The 24298-nt window shown below is 40.8% G+C and overlaps 1 protein-coding gene across 1 annotated transcript; it reads left to right on the top strand.

Annotated features, from left to right (window-relative positions):
* Positions 1-2721: 2721 nt before the first annotated feature.
* Positions 2722-14078, top strand: LOC132845439 (myosin-7-like). The gene is made up of 38 exons (XM_060869406.1): positions 2722-2759; positions 3019-3223; positions 3312-3455; positions 3541-3697; positions 4185-4212; positions 4294-4399; positions 4480-4572; positions 4657-4720; positions 4809-4907; positions 5003-5106; positions 5181-5319; positions 5428-5546; positions 5634-5783; positions 5894-6064; positions 6165-6474; positions 7010-7080; positions 7668-7873; positions 7968-8091; positions 8202-8338; positions 8420-8675; positions 8812-9054; positions 9163-9339; positions 9434-9579; positions 9659-9749; positions 9831-10220; positions 10308-10434; positions 10511-10629; positions 10713-10909; positions 11069-11252; positions 11442-11607; positions 11682-11806; positions 11984-12292; positions 12376-12579; positions 13053-13349; positions 13447-13551; positions 13642-13737; positions 13819-13975; positions 14068-14078. Exons 2-38 carry the CDS (start codon positions 3023-3025, stop codon positions 14076-14078), a joined length of 5823 nt encoding a protein of 1940 aa, XP_060725389.1. The 5' UTR covers positions 2722-2759; positions 3019-3022.
* The last annotated feature ends 10220 nt before the right edge of the window (positions 14079-24298 follow it).

Genomic DNA, 24298 nt, shown 5'->3' with positions numbered 1-24298 from the left:
AGAATGGCACAGTCGAAGTCCAGACATAAATCCAATTGAGAATCTGTGGCGAGACTTGAAAATTGCTGTTCACAGATGCTCGCCATCCAATCTGACGGAGCATGAGCTATTTTGCAAAGAAGAATGGGCAAAAATTTCACTCTAGATGTGCAAAGCTGGTCGAGACATACCCCCAAAAGACTTGCAGCTGTAATTGCAGCGAAAGGTGGTTCTACAAAGAATTGACTCAGTGGGGCTGAATACAAATTCACGCCACACTTTTCAGATATTTATTTGTAAAAATAATTTGGGCACCATTTATCATTTTCCTTTAACTTCACAATTATGTGTCACTTTCTGTTGGTCTATCACATAAAATCCTAATAAAATACATTTTTGTTTGTGGTCAGAATGTGAAAATGTTCAGTGGGTATGAATACTTTTGCAAGGCACTGTACAAGTTGTGCACCCTGTCACTAGATTTTAAGTCATCGTTTTAGTGTATCCTGGGTTAACTTGATGCACCTAGTTGCTACCATTTGTAGTGAATCACCAAGTGATCTGTAGGCAGCTTTGCAACTCCATTTACCCAAACATATGATTGCAAAATATTCCAAAAAAGAGGATCATCACCGTCATCTACACATAGAAGGGAGTTTGAAGTTCTTATAAATAAGTTGAAGTTCTTCAAACTTATTTAACATAATTGGAAGAACCTTGAGCTGTTCTTTGCTCTTGATCAGTTTTCAGCAAATAATTAATGTATGGTGGCCCATAACTTTGAAACCAGTGTTTTGTTGAGAGAAAAAAATTATAGATTTTTGCTAAAAATTTGATACATTATTTTTTGTATTCTTCCATAAAAGAGTACCAATAATGGTCTCTTTGCATGGATGTGTGAAAAAATGAGAGTCTCTCTCACCTTTTGTTCAGAACAGATGCAGGAACCTCCTAATAATAGTGCAGTGTTTGACAAAAATAAGGCTCAGGTTACAGATTTCAACACAGGAGGAGTACCACTGTTTTTTCAGTCCTTGCTCCTGTGTGATGATAATCCAGATAATCAAACAGCTGAGAATGGGCAATAGCTTAGAATAGACTGTACAAGCGTTAAGACTAAGTAAGGTACTTGATGAGACGGAGCATGTCAACTGTGAAACAGGGGTGAGGACAGGCTTGACCTGTTTCAGTACAAAATATTTAACAATATTGATAATAGTCTTAAACTAGAATAATCTAGTTGACACAATGGTCCTTTCAGAATAACTATCCAGTTTCAGAATGCAGCTTAAAAAGGTTTAGTTTTCCAGCGTGATTATGTAAATTTGATAATAAGTTTGATTTTCTAGTCTTGTTAGACATCCATTACATACAGTCAAATATTAATATAACATTTTACAAGTTCTCTGTATCAATGTACATAATGTAGTGATATTTTGAGGTCCATTAAAAGTTGCTAATATAATGTCAAAAGGAAGAAAACGTTAATTATCAGTGTGTTCTTTTAACCGGCAATTCTTTACAGCCTTAGATAAGTGACGTAGGGCTGAGACGTATTTGTACTTACATATTTTATAATTGAACATCATGCATAACAATAAATTTCACTATTAAAATTATAAATGTGTGTCTGGTTTATTGACATTTAGAACAAGTTGTTCTAAATCTTGAATTTCAGCCATGTAGGTAACTCACAAAGTAAATGCATAGAGACATATGCATAGTGACCTCACCCAAGCAAACGATAACCATTGTCAAAGGTTACAACAACTGGGTCCACCTTGGTTAACTGCTTTCCTGATTTTAATGCATGTTTAACAAGGACGTGAAAAATATGAAAAAGGAAAATATTCTAGAATTCAGTAAATGCATGCCTGCTGTGTGCTGTTGAAAAATTAAAAAATAAATGTGTTTAAGAACAGCTGAAAAGCAGCATGCAAACAAAAACAACACCTCTCTTCTGTGGTTTGGTCAAATCCAAGGTCATAGAAGTTAAATTCCCATTTTTACCTTTTTTTACCTTACCATTTTTAGTGCTGTTCTACAGTATTCTCAGTCTCAAGCTAGCTCTGCATTGTTTCCTTGCTTTTATCCTTGGACACAAAGATAACCTGTAAAATTCCTAGCGGGTGCTGTACTGAGATTGAGAAATACAGCTTGTGATGGAAATTCAGATATACATATCCAATATCCACCTTGACACATATCCCTTACCATATGAGGTATAATAGATAAGGAAGTTTAAACTTGTATTGTAAGTATTGTATTGACATATACACTATAGAAGCCTTTTCTTATTTACACACTTTTCATTGTTTTACTGCTAATGCCTTCCAGCTGCTCTGCTGCAGCTTCATTTAAACGTACATTCTGTGTTCCAAAAAGGGCTTTGTGACACACGCACCTAGCCAAATAGGGCATGACAATGTCACCACCATTGGAATTGTTGCAACACTACTTTTATTCAGACTCTATATAAAGAGACACACAGAGAGGCTCTAACAAATACAACACTACATCTACATCACACATCAAGGTAAGTCATGCTTATGAATTTTTACACTACTGATTAATTAATATAGTGTAATAAAATAAGACTAGTGGTTAAGGTGTTGGGCTACCAATCGAAAGGTTGTGAGTTCGATCCCAGGTCCACCAAGCTGTAACTGTTGGGCCCCTGAGCAAGGCCCTTAACCCTCAATTGCTCAGTTGTATAAAGTTGTGTATTCTGTCTGTTCCAGGTCAAGCATAAATCATACTTCCTGTCTTTGCCATAAAATGTATGTATTACATTTCTATATACAAAGAAAAAATTAAAAGATCCTTACCTTGTTTTGAATATTAACAGATATCACAAATTATGCAAACATTCAGACAACCACACAAAAATAAATTGTGTTAAAAAAATGTTGCTTTGGCATTTCAATAACACAGCTCAAAAAACAACACAAAAAATCTGTTTTATAAAATGCATTTCCTCTCCTTCTACATTAATAAGTTCAAATGTATTGATTATTGAATATATCTTAAATCCTCTAGAAAGATGGGTGACGCATTAATGGCCGAGTTTGGTGTCGCAGCTCCTTTTCTGCGTAAGTCAGACAAGGAGCGACTAGAAGCCCAGACTCGTCTTTTTGATATGAAACGGGAATGCTTTGTGCCAGATTCTGAAGTCGAGTTTGTCAAGGCATCTGTCACCAGCCGTGATGGAGGCAGTGTTACTGTCAAAACTGAGTTTGAAAAGGTAGATCTTTTCGAACTACTGATGAACTAATGAACCATCATTTAGCCAGTTCTTTAATGGTCTAAGCCTCTGTTTTTCTATTTCACAGACAGTGACTGTGAAAGAGTGTGATATTCACCCTCAGAACCCGCCAAAGTTTGATAAAATTGAGGACATGGCTATGTTCACCTTCCTGCATGAACCTGCTGTGCTGTTTAACCTCAAAGAGCGTTACGCAGCCTGGATGATCTATGTGAGTAAAAAGGATATGAGTCTCATAGAACACAATAATAATAAAGATGTCACATGTTGATTTCATTCTTAAATTTCTCTTACAGACCTACTCAGGACTCTTCTGTGTAACTATCAACCCCTACAAATGGCTGCCAGTGTACAACCAGGAAGTTGTTGATGCCTACAGAGGCAAGAAGAGAACAGAAGCTCCTCCTCACATCTTCTCCATTTCTGATAACGCCTACCAGTACATGTTGTCAGGTAAATATCATGTATTGTAATACCATTGGGGCACGGTGGCTTAGTGGTTAGCACGTTTGCCTCACACCTCCAGGGTTGGGGGTTCGATTCCCGCCTCCGCCTTGTGTGTGTGGAGTTTGCATGTTCTCCCCTCGGGAGTTTCCTCCGGGTACTCCGGTTTCCTCCCCTGGTCCAAAGACATGCATGGTAGGTTGATTGGCATCTCTGGAAAATTGTCTGCAGTGTGAGTGCGTGAGTGAATGAGAGAGTGTGTGTGCCCTGTGATGGGTTGGTACTCCGTCCAGGGTGTATCCTGCATTGATGCCCGATGACACCTGAGATCATATTGAGGCTCCCCTTCCCGGCACAGGCTCCCCGTGACCCGAGAATAGTTCGGATAAGCGGTAGAAGATGAATGAATGAATGTAATACCATTCTGATTAATTGTGTCAACATATCTAACCTTTTTTTTTTTTTTTTTTTACTCTCTTACATTTTTCACCAACAGACAGAGAGAACCAGTCAGTCCTGATCACGTAAGTAGAAAATTTACCCTGATTTTTAAAGACACATACAATGCAGCGTATACTTATTATGAATATGTGACTATGAAATAGTGGAGAATCTGGTGCAGGAAAGACTGTCAACACCAAGAGAGTCATCCAGTACTTTGCTAGCATTGCAGCAGCACCTGGAAAGAAAGATTCAGCTTCGGAGAAAAAGGTTACTGACATTATTAAGAAGATTATTTAGCCACACTTTTCCTAAATATAAGCCACTAAATGCATATAATACCTTTTTAGGTCACCCTGGAGGATCAAATTATCCAGTGTAACCCTGCCCTAGAGGCCTTTGGTAATGCAAAGACCATCCGAAATGACAACTCATCTCGTTTTGTGAGTTTATTTCATATATGTTTGTATTAATCTTGTACAAACAAAGGAAATGTGTAAAACTTACCTGGTCTTATTTACCCATAGGGTAAATTCATTCGTATCCACTTTGGTATCAGTGGAAAATTGTCCTCTGCTGACATTGAGACTTGTAAGTACAAATCTAATTCATACAAATTTTCAAGTGTCAAAAGAACTGCTTATAATGAACAAAGTGCAATGTGAACTTTTTTATCTAGATCTTCTGGAAAAGTCTCGTGTGACTTTTCAGCTCAAGGCTGAGAGAGATTACCACATCTTCTACCAGATCCTGTCTCAAAAGAAACCAGAATTGCTGGGTTAGTGCAGGAATCTGTAGTTGGTCTGATTTGATGACATATACATTTGATACATGTAGACAAATTTGTGAATGTGCATTTCATTTATCTTACAGAAATGTTGCTCATCACCAACAACCCCTATGACTATGCCTTTATCTCCCAAGGAGAGACACAAGTGGCCTCTATTAATGATGCTGATGAGCTTATGGCTACTGATGTATGTGTAACTCTTAAATATATATATTTTTCTATCCATGATATATAGTATAATACAATGTATTTGGCCAACAGGAAGCTTTTGATGTGCTAGGCTTTACCAAAGAAGAAAAGAATAGTATATATAAACTGACTGGTGCCATCATGCACTTTGGTAACATGAAATTCAAGCTAAAGCAGAGAGAGGAGCAGGCTGAGGCTGACGGCACTGAGGGTCAGTGTTATCCTTTAAGAAATGTTTATATGGTGTAGGTGTAGTACTGCACATTAAACAATTTGCACTACAGCAATTCACAGTTTCTTCATTATCTACTATAAACAGATGCTGACAAAGTCTCATATCTGATGGGTCTAAACTCTGCCGATGTGATTAAGGCTCTGTGTCACCCAAGAGTCAAAGTCGGAAATGAGTGGGTCACCAAGGGACAGAATGTGCAGCAGGTAATAAAATTGAGTTTTTTCTGTTGTATTATTCACCTCTTCTAAAGATGACATCTTTAATAATTTACTACTTCTGTTTTTTTTTAGGTGTACTATGCAATTGGTGCTCTTTCAAAATCAGTGTACGAGAAGATGTTCCTTTGGATGGTTGTGAGAATTAACCAATCTCTGTACACCAAGCAGCCTCGCCAGTACTTCATTGGTGTGCTGGATATCGCTGGCTTTGAGATCTTTGATGTACGTGTTAAATCAATACCGCTTTTAGTTTTTCATCCATGTTGCTAGTATTTTTTATCTCTACTTTTTTTGGCTTCATCCTTATTAATGACGCTGTATTTCTACTGCAGTTCAACACCTTTGAGCAGCTGTGCATCAACTTTACTAATGAGAAGTTGCAACAGTTTTTCAACCACCACATGTTTGTGCTGGAGCAAGAAGAATACAAGAAAGAGGGTATTGAGTGGGAGTTCATTGACTTCGGCATGGACTTGCAGGCTTGTATTGAGCTTATTGAAAAGGTGAACATACAATACTAAGCATAGACTGAAAGAAAAAAAAAAAAAAAATCACTTTATTTTCCAAAAACATATCACTGACCACTTACTATCTAAATTTCAGCCCATGGGTATCATGTCCATCCTTGAAGAGGAGTGCATGTTCCCCAAAGCCAGTGATGCCACATTCAAAGCTAAACTTTATGACAATCACTTGGGCAAATCTGCTAACTTCCAGAAGCCCAGGATTGTGAAAGGTAAACCAGAGGCTCACTTTGCCCTGGTTCACTATGCTGGCACTGTGGACTACAACATTAACAACTGGCTGGTGAAAAACAAGGATCCACTCAATGAAACTGTTGTGGGGCTATTCCAGAAGTCCACTCTAAAGCTGTTAGGCATTCTCTTTGCTGGTTATGCTGGATCTGACGCTGGTAAGGATATTTCAAAAATTGGAGAATAATGTCTCAAAACTTTAGACTAATGGAAAGCAATTCTGCATTGACCAGGTATAATCTTTAATGAGAAAACTTGTCCGTTAAAGTGCAATAAATCTGACTGAAGGGTGGGTTGGAAATTAGTAATGAAACGCTTGCATTCAAATTTCTAAGCTGGCCCAAGAAGCTGTTAGGGTGAAGCTCAAATTATAGGTGGGGGCTGACAACAAAAATACGTAAGATATATTCTGGGAAAAAAGCAATTTACATATGTATCATGTTATGGGTGCAGAGAACAGATTAAATGCAGGAAACATATAAAAGGTAAATTTTTTCACCTTCTTGGAACATTGCTATGGCTGCCTATGTTAAATACAGTTGAGCATAGCATTGTTTTCATTTGTTCTTAAATTGAAAACTGTCTCCAAACATGTATTCTCATTCAAGACCATGTCTGGCCCAAAAAATGCAAAGGTAAGACTCAAGTATGATATCAGTTGTTGATGACAGTATAATTGTTTTATTTAAACAGCTGAATCAAAGGGTGGCAAAGGTACAAAAAAGAAAGGTTCTTCATTTCAGACTGTGTCCGCACTCCATCGTGTAAGTTATTAATCACTTATGATATTACAGTTCAGGAAAATATATACAGGAATTCAAAATATGGTATATGGTCAGAATGGAGAATTGACCATCGCATCCAAGCACAATATGTGCTTGTTGAACATCCTGTTTAAAAACCATTGGCAAAAATATGGAATTGTTATTCCCCCTTTGGTGCTGTTACAGCTACACTCTTCTGCAAAAAAACAGAAAAAATATTTTGAAATATATGAGAATTTGTTCCCCTTCAGCCACAAGAGCATTGGTGAGGCAGAACACTAATGCGAGGCAATTTATTAAATTCATTCCAAAGTTGTATAATGGGTTTGAGACCAGTACTCAAGGCCACTTGAGTTCTTCCATAACAACCTAAGAAAGCTACTGTAAGCAAGTCTTAGCAAGATCCATAGTGAAACAGATTGGGTCTCAAACAAAGGGAATTTGTAATGTTAAAGCGTACAAAGACAGATTAACTATGTGCTTTGTACTTTGGGGAAACATTTTGGGGAAGACACATATAGAGACATATATAAATGACAGCATAAATATACCATATGGTGTAACACTTGATTTAATCCTGTCTACAGGAAAACCTGCACAAGTTGATGACAAATTTGAAATCCACACACCCACACTTTGTCCGCTGCATCATCCCCAATGAGACCAAGACTCCTGGGGCCATGGAGAATCCTCTTGTGATGCACCAGCTACGCTGTAACGGTGTGCTGGAAGGCATCAGGATCTGCAGAAAGGGCTTCCCCAACAGGATCCTGTATGGTGACTTCAAACAACGGTGAGTTGTGATAGTAAAATTGAATATAACTCAGGTAAATGTTCTAGAACTGGAATGTAATTAAGGTTCTGATTATTTTCAAATTTGCATTTAGTTACCGTATCCTGAATCCTGCTGCTATTCCTGAGGGGCAGTTTATTGACAACAAGAAAGGTGCAGAAAAACTACTTGGCTCTCTGGACATTGACCACAACCAGTATAAACTGGGACACACAAAGGTATAAGGCTTAGACAAATTAAATGTCAAATTAGTGTCAATTGTTAAATGTCAATTTCTTCAATGTCATCTCCTCTCTAACACATTATCTTTAATGTTAACTCTGTTTAGGTGTTCTTCAAGGCTGGTCTTCTGGGAGAACTTGAGGAGATGCGAGATGAACGCCTTGCACTTATCATTACTGGGATTCAGTCGAGGGCTCGTGGTCTCATATCAAGGGATGAATTTCAGAAGATGGTTGACAGGAGGTAGGTTATACCTCAAGTCAAATCATGTTTAAACAAATTTCTTGAAGAACAGAAAAATCAATAAAAATGTCATCATTTCAGGGATGCCTTGTTGGTAATCCAGTGGAATGTCCGAGCTTTCATGGGTGTGAAGAACTGGCCATGGATGAAGCTGTACTTTAAGATCAAACCGTTGCTGAAGTCAGCTGAGGCTGAGAAAGAAATGGCCAATATGAAAGAAGAATTCACCAAGTTGAAAGAGGCCTATGCTAAATCTGAAGCTCGCAGGAAAGAATTGGAAGAGAAAATGGTCTCTCTTCTCCAAGAGAAAAATGACCTACACCTCCAATTCCAATCTGTAAGTGCTGTAGAAATAATCAAAATGAGCATTTTAATTTTTGCTATTTTTATATACATTTTATAATGTTATGCTTCTTTGTTGACACAAGAATTCCGTTTTTCTAAGCTCTTAAAACATGATGTGCGTATTTTAGGAACAAGATAACCTTGCTGATGCTGAAGAGCGATGTGAAGGTCTAATTAAGAACAAGATCCAACTTGAAGCTAAATCCAAAGAGTTGACTGAGAGACTGGAAGATGAAGAGGAAATGAATGCTGAGTTGCTTGCAAAGAAAAGAAAACTTGAGGATGAATGCTCTGAGCTGAAGAAAGACATTGATGATCTGGAGCTTACCTTGGCCAAAGTGGAGAAAGAAAAGCATGCTACTGAAAATAAGGTAGGTTCTACCATCATTGTAATTGTACTGTCATTTACTTTAGTACAATTCACTTGTGTTAAAAGCAAGCATTGTTTCAATGTACTGAAGCATTGCTATACATTTTAGGTTAAAAACCTGACTGAGGAAATGGCGGCTCTGGATGAAATCATCGCCAAGCTGACCAAGGAGAAAAAAGCTCTCCAGGAAGTTCATCAGCAAACACTGGATGATCTGCAGAGTGAGGAGGACAAAGTCAACACTCTGACCAAAGCCAAAGCTAAACTGGAGCAGCAAGTTGATGATGTGCGTAACAGATAATACTTTAATAAAAATATTTTAACAGAGGACTAAAGAGGATAATACATTTGCTCTTTTTTACCCCACTGACATCCTCTAGCTTGAGGGATCTCTCGAACAAGAAAAGAAAATTCGAATGGACCTTGAGCGAGCCAAGAGAAAACTTGAGGGTGACTTGAAGTTGACTCAAGAAAGTGTGATGGATTTGGAAAATGACAAGCAGCAAATGGAGGAAAGGCTTAAAAAGTAAGAATTCAAATATATTTTGTGAAATTCAAAGCATTTATAATGGCACAGAAACTAAAATATCCTATTTATTCTGCAGAAAAGACTTTGAGGTCAGCCAACTTAACAGTAAAATCGAGGATGAACAAGCTATGGGAGCCCAACTCCAGAAGAAACTGAAGGAGTTGCAGGTAATGGAAGAAAACTAAACAAAACAAAATGTCTGCATTATTGAAATGTAAATTTTTTAAAAGCAAATGTTCTGGAAATAGGCTCGTATTGAAGAGCTTGAAGAAGAGCTGGAGGCTGAGAGAGCTGCTCGTGCCAAGGTTGAGAAGCAAAGGGCAGATCTGGCTCGAGAACTGGAAGAGATCAGCGAGAGGCTGGAGGAGGCTGGTGGTGCCACTGCAGCTCAGATTGAAATGAGCAAGAAGAGAGAGGCAGAGATTCAGAAACTGCGCAGAGACCTTGAAGAGGCCACCCTGCATCATGAGGCCACTGCTGCAACTTTAAGAAAGAAACACGCTGACAGTGTTGCAGACCTGGGAGAGCAGATTGATAACCTTCAGAGAGTGAAGCAGAAGCTTGAGAAGGAGAAGAGTGAACTGAGACTGGAGCTGGATGATGTTGTCTCCAACATGGAGCACATTGTTAAAGCCAAGGTAGCAATGAATAATTATGTACAGTGTATACAGACATGTATATTTTATCTTTAAAGTAAACATATCAAAATGCATCAAATTTTCCAGACAAACCTGGAGAAAATGTGTAGAACCTTGGAAGACCAAATGAGTGAATTCCGAACCAAAGCTGAGGAAGGCCAGCGCACAATCAATGATTTTTCAATGCAGAAGGCAAAGCTTCAAACTGAAAATGGTAAGCCTGTCAGCAACAAAACATTAAACCATATACACATAGTGTAATTCATCTTAGATTTGTCTCATCATTTCAGGTGAGCTTTCCAGACAATTGGAAGAAAAGGATTCACTGGTCTCTCAGCTGACAAGAGGGAAACAGTCCAACACCCAGCAGATTGAGGATCTCAAGAGACAGCTGGAAGAGGAAGTCAAGGTATCTTTCAATGCTCATTAATTAGCACATAAAACCTACAAAAAACCCACTAAACTATAACCATGCTATCAACTGATTTCCAGGCCAAGAATGCCCTGGCTCATGCAGTGCAGTCGGCTCGTCATGATTCTGACCTGCTCAGAGAGCAGTATGAAGAGGAGCAGGAGGCTAAGGCTGAGCTACAGCGCAGTCTCTCCAAAGCAAACTCTGAGGTAGCTCAGTGGAGAACCAAGTATGAAACTGATGCCATCCAGAGAACAGAAGAGCTGGAGGATGCAAAGTAAGTGCCTTGTACATAAAACCTTACTTTTTTATAACCTGTCTATATAATCACAATTCAGTTTAATTTGACATTTTAGAAATAATGAATTTTACAATCAGTTTTGTAACAAGCTGCGATAATTAACATCTATTTATTTAACATATTTACTTAAATCAGGAGGAAACTTGCTCAGCGTTTACAGGATGCTGAGGAAGCTGTAGAAGCTGTAAATGCCAAATGTTCATCTTTGGATAAGACTAAACACAGACTGCAGAATGAGATTGAAGATCTCATGGTTGATGTAGAAAGGTCCAATGCTGCTGCTGCTGTTCTGGACAAGAAGCAAAGAAACTTTGACAAGGTCGGTACAAAAATAAATGCATACACTGATATTTTGGATAAGTCCTTTAAACAAGGTTAATCAACAAATATTCAACAAGAATATCCATTTTTTAAAAATCCAACTTAATGGGGTGGTCTTAAAATGGTTGTTCACATAAAATCTTCCTAAAGTACTGCCTTTCCAAGTATGTGTGCATATTTTAATCAGGTCCTGGCTGAATGGAAGCAAAAGTATGAAGAGTCCCAGTCTGAGTTGGAAAGCTCTCAGAAAGAGGCCAGATCTTTAAGCACTGAGCTCTTCAAACTGAAAAATTCCTATGAGGAGTCTTTGGACCATCTGGAGACCATGAAGAGGGAGAACAAGAACTTGCAAGGTTCTTATCATTTGAACATTATTCAAAATAATTGTTTAAATTTCAGTGTTAATTACTTGTTTTCTATTAAAAAGAGGAAATTTCTGATCTCACTGAACAACTTGGTGAAAGCGGGAAGAGTATTCATGAGCTGGAAAAAGCAAGGAAACAGTTGGAGCAGGAGAAAGCTGAGATTCAGTCCGCTTTAGAAGAAGCTGAGGTAAGAGATTAATTTTTTTTTTTAAGGAAATAGATCTATTTCTTAACTAAGAATCCATATAAAACAATTATTCAACCTAATCTTTAATAGCTTTTAAATATTTCCCTTTTAAACATATCTAGTGTAATTAGGTGTTCTGGGCTAATATTGATCTTGTTCATGATTTGTTAATGATAGGGATCTCTTGAGCATGAAGAAGGCAAGATCTTGAGGGCTCAACTGGAATTCAACCAGGTAAAGGCTGAAATTGAGCGTAAACTGTCTGAAAAGGATGAGGAAATGGAGCAGGCCAAGAGAAACCAACAAAGAGTGGTGGACATCCTGCAAAGCTCTCTAGAGTCTGAGACTCGCAGCAGAAATGAAGCCCTCAGAATTAAGAAGAAGATGGAAGGAGACTTAAATGAGATGGAGATCCAGCTCAGCCAGGCTAACAGACAGGCTGCAGAGGCCCAGAAACAGCTAAAGAGTCTCCATGGACATATGAAGGTATGCCAAAAAATGCTTAGCATAATTTGGATTTAAATATACTGAGATTTTTAAATTAAATTAGTCATTTTGTATTTTTTCAGGATTCTCAACTGCAGCTGGATGATGCTCTTCGTGGTAACGATGATCTCAAAGAGAACATTGCTATTGTGGAGAGACGCAACAATCTACTCCAGGCCGAACTGGATGAACTGAGAGCCCTTGTAGAGCAAACCGAGAGAGGCCGCAAACTGGCTGAACAAGAACTGCTGGATGTCAGTGAGAGGGTTCAGCTACTGCACTCCCAGGTACAGTCTGAATCTGTAGATTATCTTTGTAGAGAAATTTGTATAAGCATGGAAAACCTGATTTACTAACAATACACCAAGATTTGAAAGTTGAAGACAAAATTATACCACTCAAAATTATTCCATACTAAGATTGTCTGTGTATCAAAAAATATGATATATGATTTCATATGATATTTGCCAACGTCATTTTAACAGAGCCTGAGAAAATGCTTCAATTCACATGTTTATCTCATTTCACTGTCACGCCACTACACTGGAGGCACAGAGTGTTTAGACTTTAGATTCACTATTGTGTGATTTTCTAAGAAATTTGCAGCCAACACGATGAATAAAAGCACAAAACTAAACCCCTGCTTTGCAAGCCATATAGATATGAAAATTATATGTCACACCTTTTCTGTATGCACATACATTTGAGCTTGTTATTTGTTATCAGGGCCTCAATGTAAACTTTATTATGTTTGAATTAGAACACCAGCTTGCTAAATCAGAAAAAGAAGCTGGAGGGTGACCTTTCCCAGCTTCAGACTGAGGTAGAGGAGGCTGTCCAAGAGTGCAGGAATGCTGAGGAAAAAGCCAAAAAAGCCATCACTGATGCTGCCATGATGGCAGAAGAGCTGAAGAAGGAGCAGGACACCAGTGCTCACCTGGAGCGCATGAAGAAGAACATGGAGCAGACTATTAAAGACCTCCAGCACCGTCTGGATGAAGCTGAGCAAATCGCCATGAAAGGTGGCAAGAAGCAGGTCCAGAAGCTAGAGGCTAGGGTAAATAATAAATAAATACACAAACAAATATCATTTCATATCCACTATTAACCATACATGTACTCTACTGAATGTTTTCTCTTTAAAACATTTTTAGGTCAGAGAGCTTGAAGCTGAAGTGGAGATGGAACAGAGAAAAGCCAGTGATTCTATTAAGGGTGTCCGTAAATACGAGCGCCGCATTAAGGAGCTAACTTATCAGGTTCTATTTCTTCCAAATGTCAGAAATCACAATCCAAGTGAGAACATAAAATTAAATTACGTTTATTACATTCTCCCCATGTTTCTGTAGACTGAAGAGGATCGTAAAAACCTGGCCCGTCTTCAGGACCTAGTAGATAAACTCCAGCTGAAGGTTAAATCCTACAAGAGATCTTCAGAGGAGGCAGTAAGTGAATTAAAGAATAACCTTTAAAATTTGTATTGGTTTTCATGTTTATATTTCCATTAACTATGTTGTTATTTTTAGGAGGAACAGGCTAATTCCAGTTTGGGCAAATTACGCAAGCTGCAGCATGAGCTGGATGAGGCAGAGGAAAGAGCTGATATTTCAGAGTCTCAGGTTAATAAGATGAGGGCTAAAAGCCGTGATATAGGCTCTAAGGCAAGTATATACAAGCTCAAAGGCAACAATTTTTCATACTATACAAATGGAATATATATCAGTTTTCCTTGTATAAATTACATTGTAATCTACATCTTTTTTCCCTTGCTACAGAAAGGACATGATGAAGAGTGAAACTTTTTACAGATGTCTTTGGAAAGTCATTGATCATACCCAGATCTCTTAAATGTAGAAAAAAATAAAGTAGTTACAATATACAATGCATATACTGTGCCGTTGCTTAACACATTACATGTATTATAGACACACACCTAGAGAAAAGGCTATGTATACATGTCATGTGTGTCTTTGCTAAACCAATATCAAAATGTGTAATCAGATGAATCATGTTTCGGCCTAGAGGTGCTTAAAAAAGTTGAACAGAAAATGCTGATGGAACCAAAAGTGGAAACTATTTGTGGTTAATTATAAAAAAATCTATCAGTATATTGTTGTGAGACACTGGCATGTACGGGATGTTGTGAGACACTGGCATGTACAGGAGGGAGTTACAGGAATATTCCTACGCCCGGGTTCTCAGCAAATAAATAATAACAAATATAAAGGTACACCACAACCAATTATTAACTTATCCGTCAGTAGACAGACGGACATAGATAATACAAAGAGAAGGAAAAATAGGGAATGAAAATAGAAACGTAAGGTAAATAAACAAATTGATTTAAAAATACAAAAAGGTTGAAGAGTTGGTTGAAGAGTTGAAAGTTTTGAATATGAGTGTTTAGAAGAAGACGCAGCGGGATCAGACGCTGTACCCAGACAGCTGGAAGAAGATTCCAAAAGAAAAGATTATAATGTATTATGTTTTATTATGTTTTATTTTCAGACGTTTCTCCTTTAAAAGAATTGATAAGATTAATATTACTTATTTTGACTGTAAACTTAGATGAAAAGCTGTTTATTGTAGTGAAAGCTTATGAAGCCTACTGTGTATTCGCTGGGAGTAACCTGCATGCGAAGGGTTTTAACACTTGCTGTCGAATTCCACGGCAAGAGAAAGCTTCAGTCATATGTAATCACAGCTGCAGGAAGTTAACTGCAACCATATAACCATATATAAAAGTGTTAACCTTGAGAATAGAGAAAAAAATACATTAGTAGCACACAGAGTCGCCCACGAGATATGATTGGGAGATGAGAAATGGTTGGTGGACAAGATGTTGGCCGTCAAGAAGGCTCAAAGGGGATCAAACCCGACAGCCAAATCCAACTGGCAACAGTAATGATACAGAATGTATAAAAGCCCGCCTTGAATCACATTGTGTGTGCATTCTAGTGTTGACAGCCTCAGTGCATGTTATACTCTGGGTGCATCATAGAACAAACGCATGCCCAGACTTCCCTCTCCCCAGACACTTCCTCCAGCTCTTCTGGGGGAATACCGAGGCGTTCCCAGGCCAGCCGAGAGACATAATCACTCCAGCGTGGCCTAGGTCTTCCCCGGGGACTCCTCCCGGTTGAACATGCCCGGAACACCTCCCCAGGGAGGCGTCCAGGAGGCATCCGGAACAGATGCTCGAGCCACCTCAGCTGACTCCTCTCGATGTGGAGGAGCAGCGGCTCTACTCTGAGCTCCTCCCGAGTGACCAAGCTCCTCATCCTATCTCTAAGGGAGCGCCCAGCCACCCTACGGAGGAAACTCATTTTGGCCTCCTGTATCCAGGATCTTGTCCTCCTCCATAGGTGAGGCTAGGAATGTAGATCGACTGGTAAATAGAGAGATATACCACAACAGACCGGTATATCGACCGCATCACTGCAGCAGATACACCGATCTGCCTGTCGATCTCCCGCTCCATCCTTCCCTCACTCGTGAACAAGACCCCAAGATACTTAAACTCCTCCACTTGAGACAGGAGCTATTCATTATAAATAATGGTCCTGTTCATTATAAATAATGAACAGGACCGGTGACAAGGGGCAGCCCTGCTGGAGTCCAACATGCACCGGGAATAAGTCTGACTTACTGCCGGCAATGCGAACCAAACTCCTGCTCCGGTCATATAGGGACCGGACAGCCCTTAGCAGAGGGCCCTGGACCCCATACTCCCAGAGCACCCCCCACAGGTTGCCAGGAGGGACACAGTTGAATGGTGAGGGTATAGAGATGGTCCAGTGTTCCATGACCGGGACAAAACCCGCATTGTTCCTCCTGAATCCGACGTTCGACTATCGGCCGAATTCTCCAGTACCCTGGCATAGACTTTTCTGGGGAGGCTGAGGAGTGTGATCCCACTGTAGTTGGAACACACCCTCCGGTCCCCCTTCTTAAACAGAGGGACCACCACCCCATCTGCCAGTCCAGAGGCACTGTCCCCAGCCGCCACGCGATGTTGCAGAGGCGTGTCAACCAAGACAGCCCTACAACATCCAGAGACTTGAAGTACTCAGGGCGGCTCTCATCCACCCCTGGTGCCTTGCCACTGAGGAGCTTCTCAACTACCTCAGTGACCTCAGCTTGGGGGATTGACGAGTCCACAACTGAGCCCTCGGCCTATCCTTCCTCAGTGGAAGACATTTCGGTGGGGTTGAGGAGATCCTCAAAGTACTCCTTCCACCGTCCGAGGATGTCCCCAGTCGAAGTCAGCAGATTCCCCCTCCCACTGTAAACAGTGTGTGCAGGGCACTGCTTCCCCCTCCTGAGGCGCCGGACGGTTTGCCAGAATTTCTTCGAGGCCGACCGAACTCCTCCCAGACCCGAGTTTTTGCCTCCACAACCACCCAGGCTGAAGCTCGTTTTGGCCCTCCGGTACCTATCAGCTGCCTCCGGAGTCCCCCAAGCCAACCAGGCTCGATAGGACTCTTTCTTCAGCTTGACGGCATCCCTTACTTCCGGGGTCCACCACCAGGTTCGGGGATTGCCGCCATGACAGGCACCAGAGACCTTACGGCCACAGCCCAGAGTGGTCGCGTCGACAATGGAGGCGGAGAACATGGTCCACTCGGACTCAATGTCTCCAACCTCCCTCGGGATCTGGTTGAAGCTCTGCCAGAGGTGGAAGTTGAAGATCTCTCTGACCGGAGACTCTGCCAAACGTTCCCAGCAGACCCTGTCCAACTTCCTCCCCCGCAATCGGATCCAACTCACCACCAGGTGGTGATCAGTTGACAGCTCCGCCCCTCTCTTTACCCGAGTGTCCAAGACATATGGCCGGAGGTCAGATGAAACAACCACAAAGTCGATCATCGACCTCCGACTTAGGGTGTCCTGGTGCCACGTGTACTGATGGACACCCTTATGCTTGAACATGGTGTTCGTTATGGACAAACCGTGACTAGCACAGAAGTCCAATAACAGAACACCACTCGGGTTCAGGTCGGTGGGTCCGTTCCTCCCAATCATGCCCCTCCAGGTGTCACTGCTGCTGCCCACGTGAGCGTTGAAGTCCCGCAGTAGAACGACAGAGTCCCCAGTCGGAGCGCTTTCCAGCACCCCTCCCAGAGACGCCAAGAAGTTCGGGTACTCTACACTGCCAATTGGCCCATAAGCGCAAATAACAGTGAGAGACCTATCCCCGACCCGAAGGCGCAGGGAAACGACCCACTCATTCACCGGGGTGAACTCCAACACATGGCGGATGAGCAGGGGGGCTATGAGCAAGCCCACACCAGCCCGCCACCTCTCACCGCAGGCAACTCCAGAGTAGTAGAGAGTCAAGCCTCTCTCGAGGTGTTGGGTTCCAGAGCCCAAGCTGTGCGTGGAGGCGAGCCCAACTATCTCTAGTCGGTATCTCTCAGCCTCCCGCACCAGCTCAGGCTCCTTCCCCCCCAGCGAGGTGACATTCCATGTCCCTAGAGCCAGATTCCGTGTCCGGGGATTGGGTCGCCGAGGCCCCCTCCTTCGAATCCACAATGCACTGACCCCTTACGGTTCCTCCTGCAGGTGGTGGGCCCATGGGAGATCAGCCCCACGTTGCTCCTTCGGGCTGAGCCTGGCTGGGCCCCGTGGGGTAAGACCCGGCCACCAGGCGTTCGCATGTGCCATACCGGGCAACCTTATGGACCTTGATTTTGAGTTCTTCATGAGGGGGGATTTGAACTGCTCATTGTCTGGCCCGTCACCCAGGACCTGTTTGCCTTGGGAGACCCTACCAGGGGCAGAAAGCCCCAGACAACATAGCTCCAAGGATCATTCAGGCACGCAAACCCCTCCACCACAATAAGGTGGCGGTTCGAGGCGGGGTTGTTCTAATCTTTGCATCTTAATAACTTTTACTTATTCGAATACTGTTTGATTATTTGAAGGAGTTTTTATTTGTGCTTTTATTTTACATATATTACACACATCTATCTGTATTACACTACTTTTAATAAAAACAAGGCCTCCCATTGTGAGGATCCTGAAAAGACTAAAATGTCTAAGTCTGCCTCCTTCATTTAAAGATTAAAAACAATAGATTAGGTAGAAGAACGAGGGGACTTCGAAGGACACCTGCGTTCAAGGTAAGACCAACTTTGATAGTTGATCTTGTGTTTTCAACACTAACCCCTGCAAACTAGGACACATCCTTTAGTGGGAGAGCGGAAGGGTTTCCTACACAATCCGAAAACGTGTCACGTACGTCAATATAATTACATCAATATTGTTCAAAAGGAACAGGCCTTGTAATGCTTAAGTAGCACAATGTCATGATTCCCCATTACAGTATGTAACTTTAATATGTACTGTGTGCTTACTACATGGTCTAAAGCTGAAAAGTAATCAGAATGATTGGTCAACATGTAATCAGATGGGCTATATTCAAGTTCAAATGAGGAATTCTGAAACATCTGAAAATTATAATAATCACTATGAACTTGATTAGATATACATACACATTTGCTCACTCATTCAAATATCCAATAAGCCATGTTGCGACAGTGTGATGCATAAACTTAGACAGATGCTGGTCAAGAGCTACATTTAAGGGTTAATGGGGGAAAATGTGGTTACAGTGACCAAGAGCTGACCTGAAGGTTCCAGTACGTCAAATAACCACTGTTTACATCTGTGGTGAGCAGCAAAGCATAAAGTAGCAATCCAGATATCCCGCTTACCAGCAACAAATGTTGAAACACCCAATCAACAACCTTGAAAATACACCAAATGTATGTAGACTGTATTAGCAAACTCCCATGAGCCTTTCACAAAACTATGCCACTCTAAAGAGCTAGCCAACTATTTCACATCCTAAGCAGAACATTGTACCTCTTGAGGTTCAATAGGCAATGTCCCTTTTTCAGAACTCTGACACAGACTTTTCCTGGAAGAGTGAAGTGTGCGATTCCTCTATAATTGTTCCAAGTTTTGTCAGGCAACACTTATGCCCCCAACTTTTTTAAAAACTGGTACTGCCACCACAGTTTGCCAGTCCAAAGGAACTGCCTCAGAGCTCCAAGCAACTTTGAAGAACTGAAGAGGCATGTTGATTACACCCCAAAAACCATGTCCAGTGCTAATCACATAACCCACGTTGTCCTTGTATTCCAATTTCCAATCAAGCCTTTTAACAACTTTAAGAGGGACTTTTTCCTCTGCTGGGTTTTAACACTTCCTGCACTTTGAAAGCTGGGCTTGACATTGGTCCTTATGTCCTAAACAGGTTGTCAGAATATCATTGGGGTCACTTGATAACTTTGTCCATTAGCTCTCCAAACTTTTTCCATGCATTCTTTTTGCATTACAATTCATTGCTATACTTTTAAAATAAACCTAGAGTCCTATAAAAATGTTATTCAGAAGGCCTACTTCTTGACCATTTCTTCCCTTACCACTGGTGTCCACCAACATGTTCTGCCATTCCAGACACAACTTCTTACAGTTAGCTTCTTACAGTTACTGTAGCTCACCTGGGTTTTCCATGTAAATCTGGTGTAGCCAGGCTTAATAATGAGAAACCCTATTTAGCTGTCTAACCAAGTCACAAAAGGGTTAACCTTTATTTTTGTATCTTTGATTGACTTGTAAGTGAGCAAATGGGTGAACTCTATGAGGCAGTGAGCTGACCAATCAGCTGCTAGCTAGGCTCCGTTACAGTTACGCCTCTAGTTTTGTGTCGCTGCACGTCTTTTTTTTGGCGCCAGCACTCAAGCATAGGAGGCTGTGTTATCCACTTGGTAAGACCAAAAAAAAACAACATGGAGTGAATTAAACCAGTTATGTAATCATTATTGCTTATACTGAATATACTGTGTTGTAATGTAGAGTGTAAAAGAGAGCTGTGCCTGAATCCACTGTTTGTCACAGAGCTAAAGGTAGTGAATTCCACTAAAATGGTCAGGTTTTGGTAAAGAGTTGGAAACATCGTGCAGAGATCCTGAGAACAGAAAAAAAAAAAAAAGGTTTTTTTTTTTACATGTGCACTTTATTATTTTAGTTTGTTATTTTTCATAAATGTGTTTTTATATGCATGTACCAGCCCTGTGTATTTAATACAGGTTATGCAAACTGTCATTTTGGTGTGGTATTTCTTTTATTGGCGTTCAATTCTCAGGCTCTTAACAATTTAGAGTTTTCTGATTCTGATCCAAATTCGTATTGACGATAACCTCTAAGACTACGTTAGACTACTAAACCAATGTACATTATTACTATTATGCCATAATAAGGGTTACATAATTGGCGAGCCAGCCAGGAGCCAGAGACACTGAATATCAATATTGAAGGAATATGCAAAATGGATTTCATACAGAAGTCAGGTGTTAAAATTTCAAATGCAGTGATCGTTAGTGGGGTAACCCAGGTAGCAGATCAGGATGAGCAAGTTGTTGACTTCCTTAAGAAGTACGGTTCCATCGAAAAAGCCCTTCTTGTTGATGATTCTAAATCCAAATTTTACCAAAACCTGATCATTGAGTTTTCGAGCGGTCTAGCTTTAGTGAACTTAGAGCCACGTTTGCCGTACACATAAACAGTGCAAGGTGATCCATGTGCTAAATATGTTGTAAAAGCATAAAGCAGTGTGTAAACTACACAGATTGGCCGTAATGTTACAAAAACATATCTAGCTGAGTTAAAGGGCTAGGCCAAGCTAAGTGGCAAAGACTATGGTGAGGTGTTGAAAGAGATGATGTCTCAGATTGGTGAAGATATTGAAGCTATGAAACCTATTGGTATAGAAGTGTCCCCTTCACATGTTGAGACAAGAGTTGTGACACTTCAATATCCTACCCCCGAAGATCAACAGCCCCTCGTCTCACTCTTGGATGCCACATGGGAAGAAAATTGTAGTATCACCGATTCAGACCTGTTAACTAATGGAGGGAAAGCTCTGTCCCTTTCAGTGAGTGACATAAACCCAGCAGAAATACAGAAGGTGGTGGTTGAGCATACTGTAAGGAGGGAAGATGTTAGCCCACATTTGCAATCTCCAGTGAGGCTTCGTTCCTTTTCTGGAAAGAAGTAAGAATCAGGTTCAAGTAAGAATCACCCTTTTAAACTTCCTAAGGGGTTGGTTGGCACCAAGAGTACAGCTACAGTCAACATAAAAGGTGAAGAAGCCAACTGCTTACTTGATACGGGTTCCCAAGTAACAACAGTTCCCCGGTCATTTTATGAACAGCACTTTTCAGAGAAGGAGATTAAGCCACTACATGATCTCTTGGAGGTGGAAGGAGCAAATGGACAGTCCGTACCCTACTTAGGTTACATAGAAATGACTGTAACGTTTCCGAAAGAGTTTATTGGAGCGTCAATGGATATTAACACACTCGCATTGGTTGTTCCTGACATGTGACCCACTTCACAGTCTCTTGTGCTTATAGGCACCAATACCCTTGATGTATTGTGTGACATGTACTCCGAAGCTGTATTGACACACCGTCAACCAATCCCACATGGCTATAGAGCAGTTCTTAAATGTCTTGAGCTTAGACAAAAACAGACCAACAGCAGTCACCACAGAATAGTGACAGTGCAAGACAGAAGCTCTAAAGTCATTCCAGCTGGTGAAACTGTAGTAGTTGAGGGAGTTGCTGTAGCTTATTGCTTGCAGAGTGAGAAGTCCGTAGTCATTGAGCAGCCATCCTTACCCTCGAAGCTGTTCACAAACACATTCAGGAGCTTCTTGATGCAGGAGTCATTAGTCAGAGTCACCATTTTCGTCACCAATAGTGGTGGTCATGAAAAAAAATGGCCAAAAAAACGCCTCTAGTTTTGTGTTGCTGCACGTTTTTTTTTTGGTGCCAGCACTTGAGCAAAGGAGGCTGCATTATCCACTTGGTAAGATGAAAAAAAAAACAACATGGAGTGAATTAAACCAGTTTTGTAATCATTATTGCTCCTACTGACTATACTAGATTCCCGATCCAGGTGGTTGGGTGGCGAGTCAACCGTGTTTGTGACTGACTTAGGATGGATTGCCAGGATCATCATCTTCATCTTCGTGGTGGTAGGATGAACACAAACTAAAAAAAGGGCCCCAACTGTAAAAACTGAACTCGTCAACAAAGGCAAGTGATGAACTGAGCTCAAAGAAACTGAAAAAATGGGTTTTGTTTACGTGCGCACACTATTATTTTAGTTTGTTATTTTTCATAAATGTGTTTTTATATGTATGTGCCAGCCCTGTGTATTTAATACAGGTTATGCAAACTGTCATTTTGGTGTGGCATTTCTTTTACTGGCATTCAATTCTCAGGCTCTTAACAATTTAGAGTTTTCTGATTCTGGTCCAAATTCATATTGACGATAACCTCTAAGACTATGTTAGACTACTAAACCAATGTACATTTTTACTACTATGCCGTAATAAGGGTTAGACTGACCATCACCCTTGTTGATAACCTCTCACATACTAATGCACACTCTTTTTAATTGCCAGCAAACTGACATTCCTCGTTCCCAATGCCAGTTTCACTTCAATTGTCTAGACCATCAAACAGAATTGTCTGCCTGCCACCTGACAGACAATCTTGGAGTGGACCCCTTGTGATTGGAGAATGTGTTTATGGTTTTGTAAACTGTCACATAATTGATATAGCTGGTCATGAATGCCATGTATTTAACACAGTTGCCATCAGTTACATTTACATTTCCAGCATTTAGCAGACACCTTTGTAGTGAACATTTTCACTTTAGAGATGTTCATAAGAACCTGTCCTTCTATGCTTCTATATTTCTCATGGCTGGTAGTTATTGTGACTAGAGATTGCAGTTGTTTTCCTTAAACAGCTTCCAGCAGACTGTTCTCATGGGACCTTGCTGGATACAGATTAGCTTGGCCAGAAGATGAACAGGCTTCTAAGCCAATGGTTGATGATGTTTTGCTTTTACATGTCCTGTTTCATTTATTTCCTGTCTATAAAATCCTGATGTTATCAATGATCGGGGCCCTTCCTCTCTCATGTTACATGCAGAGTATTGGGTCCTGCTGCACAGCTGAACACAATAAATACATGAAACCTTTTTTACTCTTGCCCGTGCCTACCAGTGTGATATTTTATGCTTTAATTCTCTCAAAACTTCCACGACACCTTTATCCAAAGTGAAATATATTTTATCTATTTTTTATACAACTGAGCAATTGAGGTTTAAGGGCCTTGAAGTGGCAGCCTAGCGGACATGGGAATCAAACTCACAACCTTCCAATTCTTAGTCCAGCACCTCAAACACTAGGCTACCACATCCCACAGGCTCCATAAACATTCTGTGGACACAAGCCTTACATGAGAGAGGGCTGCATTTTAGTGTAAAACTCATGCCATGTAGTCTGCTAGAGTGGGATGTAATCCAATTTATTGGCCAGGAAGCAGATTTTGGAAAGCAGGAACGATAGACGAGACAGCAAGGTAGAGTTTGTTTTTTAGCCCTAGCACAGACTCCCACCCTCTTGCTGTGCTTCTGCTTCCTCACATATCACTTTTCACATTCTCTTCCCTGACACCAGACAACTCTGAGGAATGGATAACTGGCCCACGCAGCAAACTATCACACAGCTTCTCCAGCAGATCTTCATGCAAATTGGCTGTTGCATGATTTCTGCACTGCACAATGACTTTCTAGGCAATTTGATTGTGCCTTTTTGTGCTGCAGTCACCTAACTTGTAATTCCCAGCCTCCAACTAGAAAAAGTAAAGTTAAGCTTAGGGCAACATTAAAAGGCCAGAGAGTCAATGCAGAAAGCGTATCTTTCTTTCCTTTATAACATTTTTATATAATCCCAACAATGCCTAAAATAAATACACTGAAGGTGTATTTCACTGCTGGGAAAGTGATAAACCACCACCTGCTGGACAAAAACCTAAATGCACTTTCAGACCCAATTTAAGAGCAATTTCAAAATTTACTGCCCAACTCACTGCTATTGTGCAGATTGCGCTGTATCAGAAGATAAGCTGCTTTTTA

This window comes from Tachysurus vachellii, chromosome 5 (assembly GCF_030014155.1).
Source record: "Tachysurus vachellii isolate PV-2020 chromosome 5, HZAU_Pvac_v1, whole genome shotgun sequence".
In the NCBI taxonomy this organism is placed as follows: Eukaryota; Metazoa; Chordata; class Actinopteri; order Siluriformes; family Bagridae; genus Tachysurus; species Tachysurus vachellii.
The sequence above is the reverse complement of the archived record's forward strand: the minus strand, read 5'-3'. Positions and strand labels throughout refer to the sequence as shown.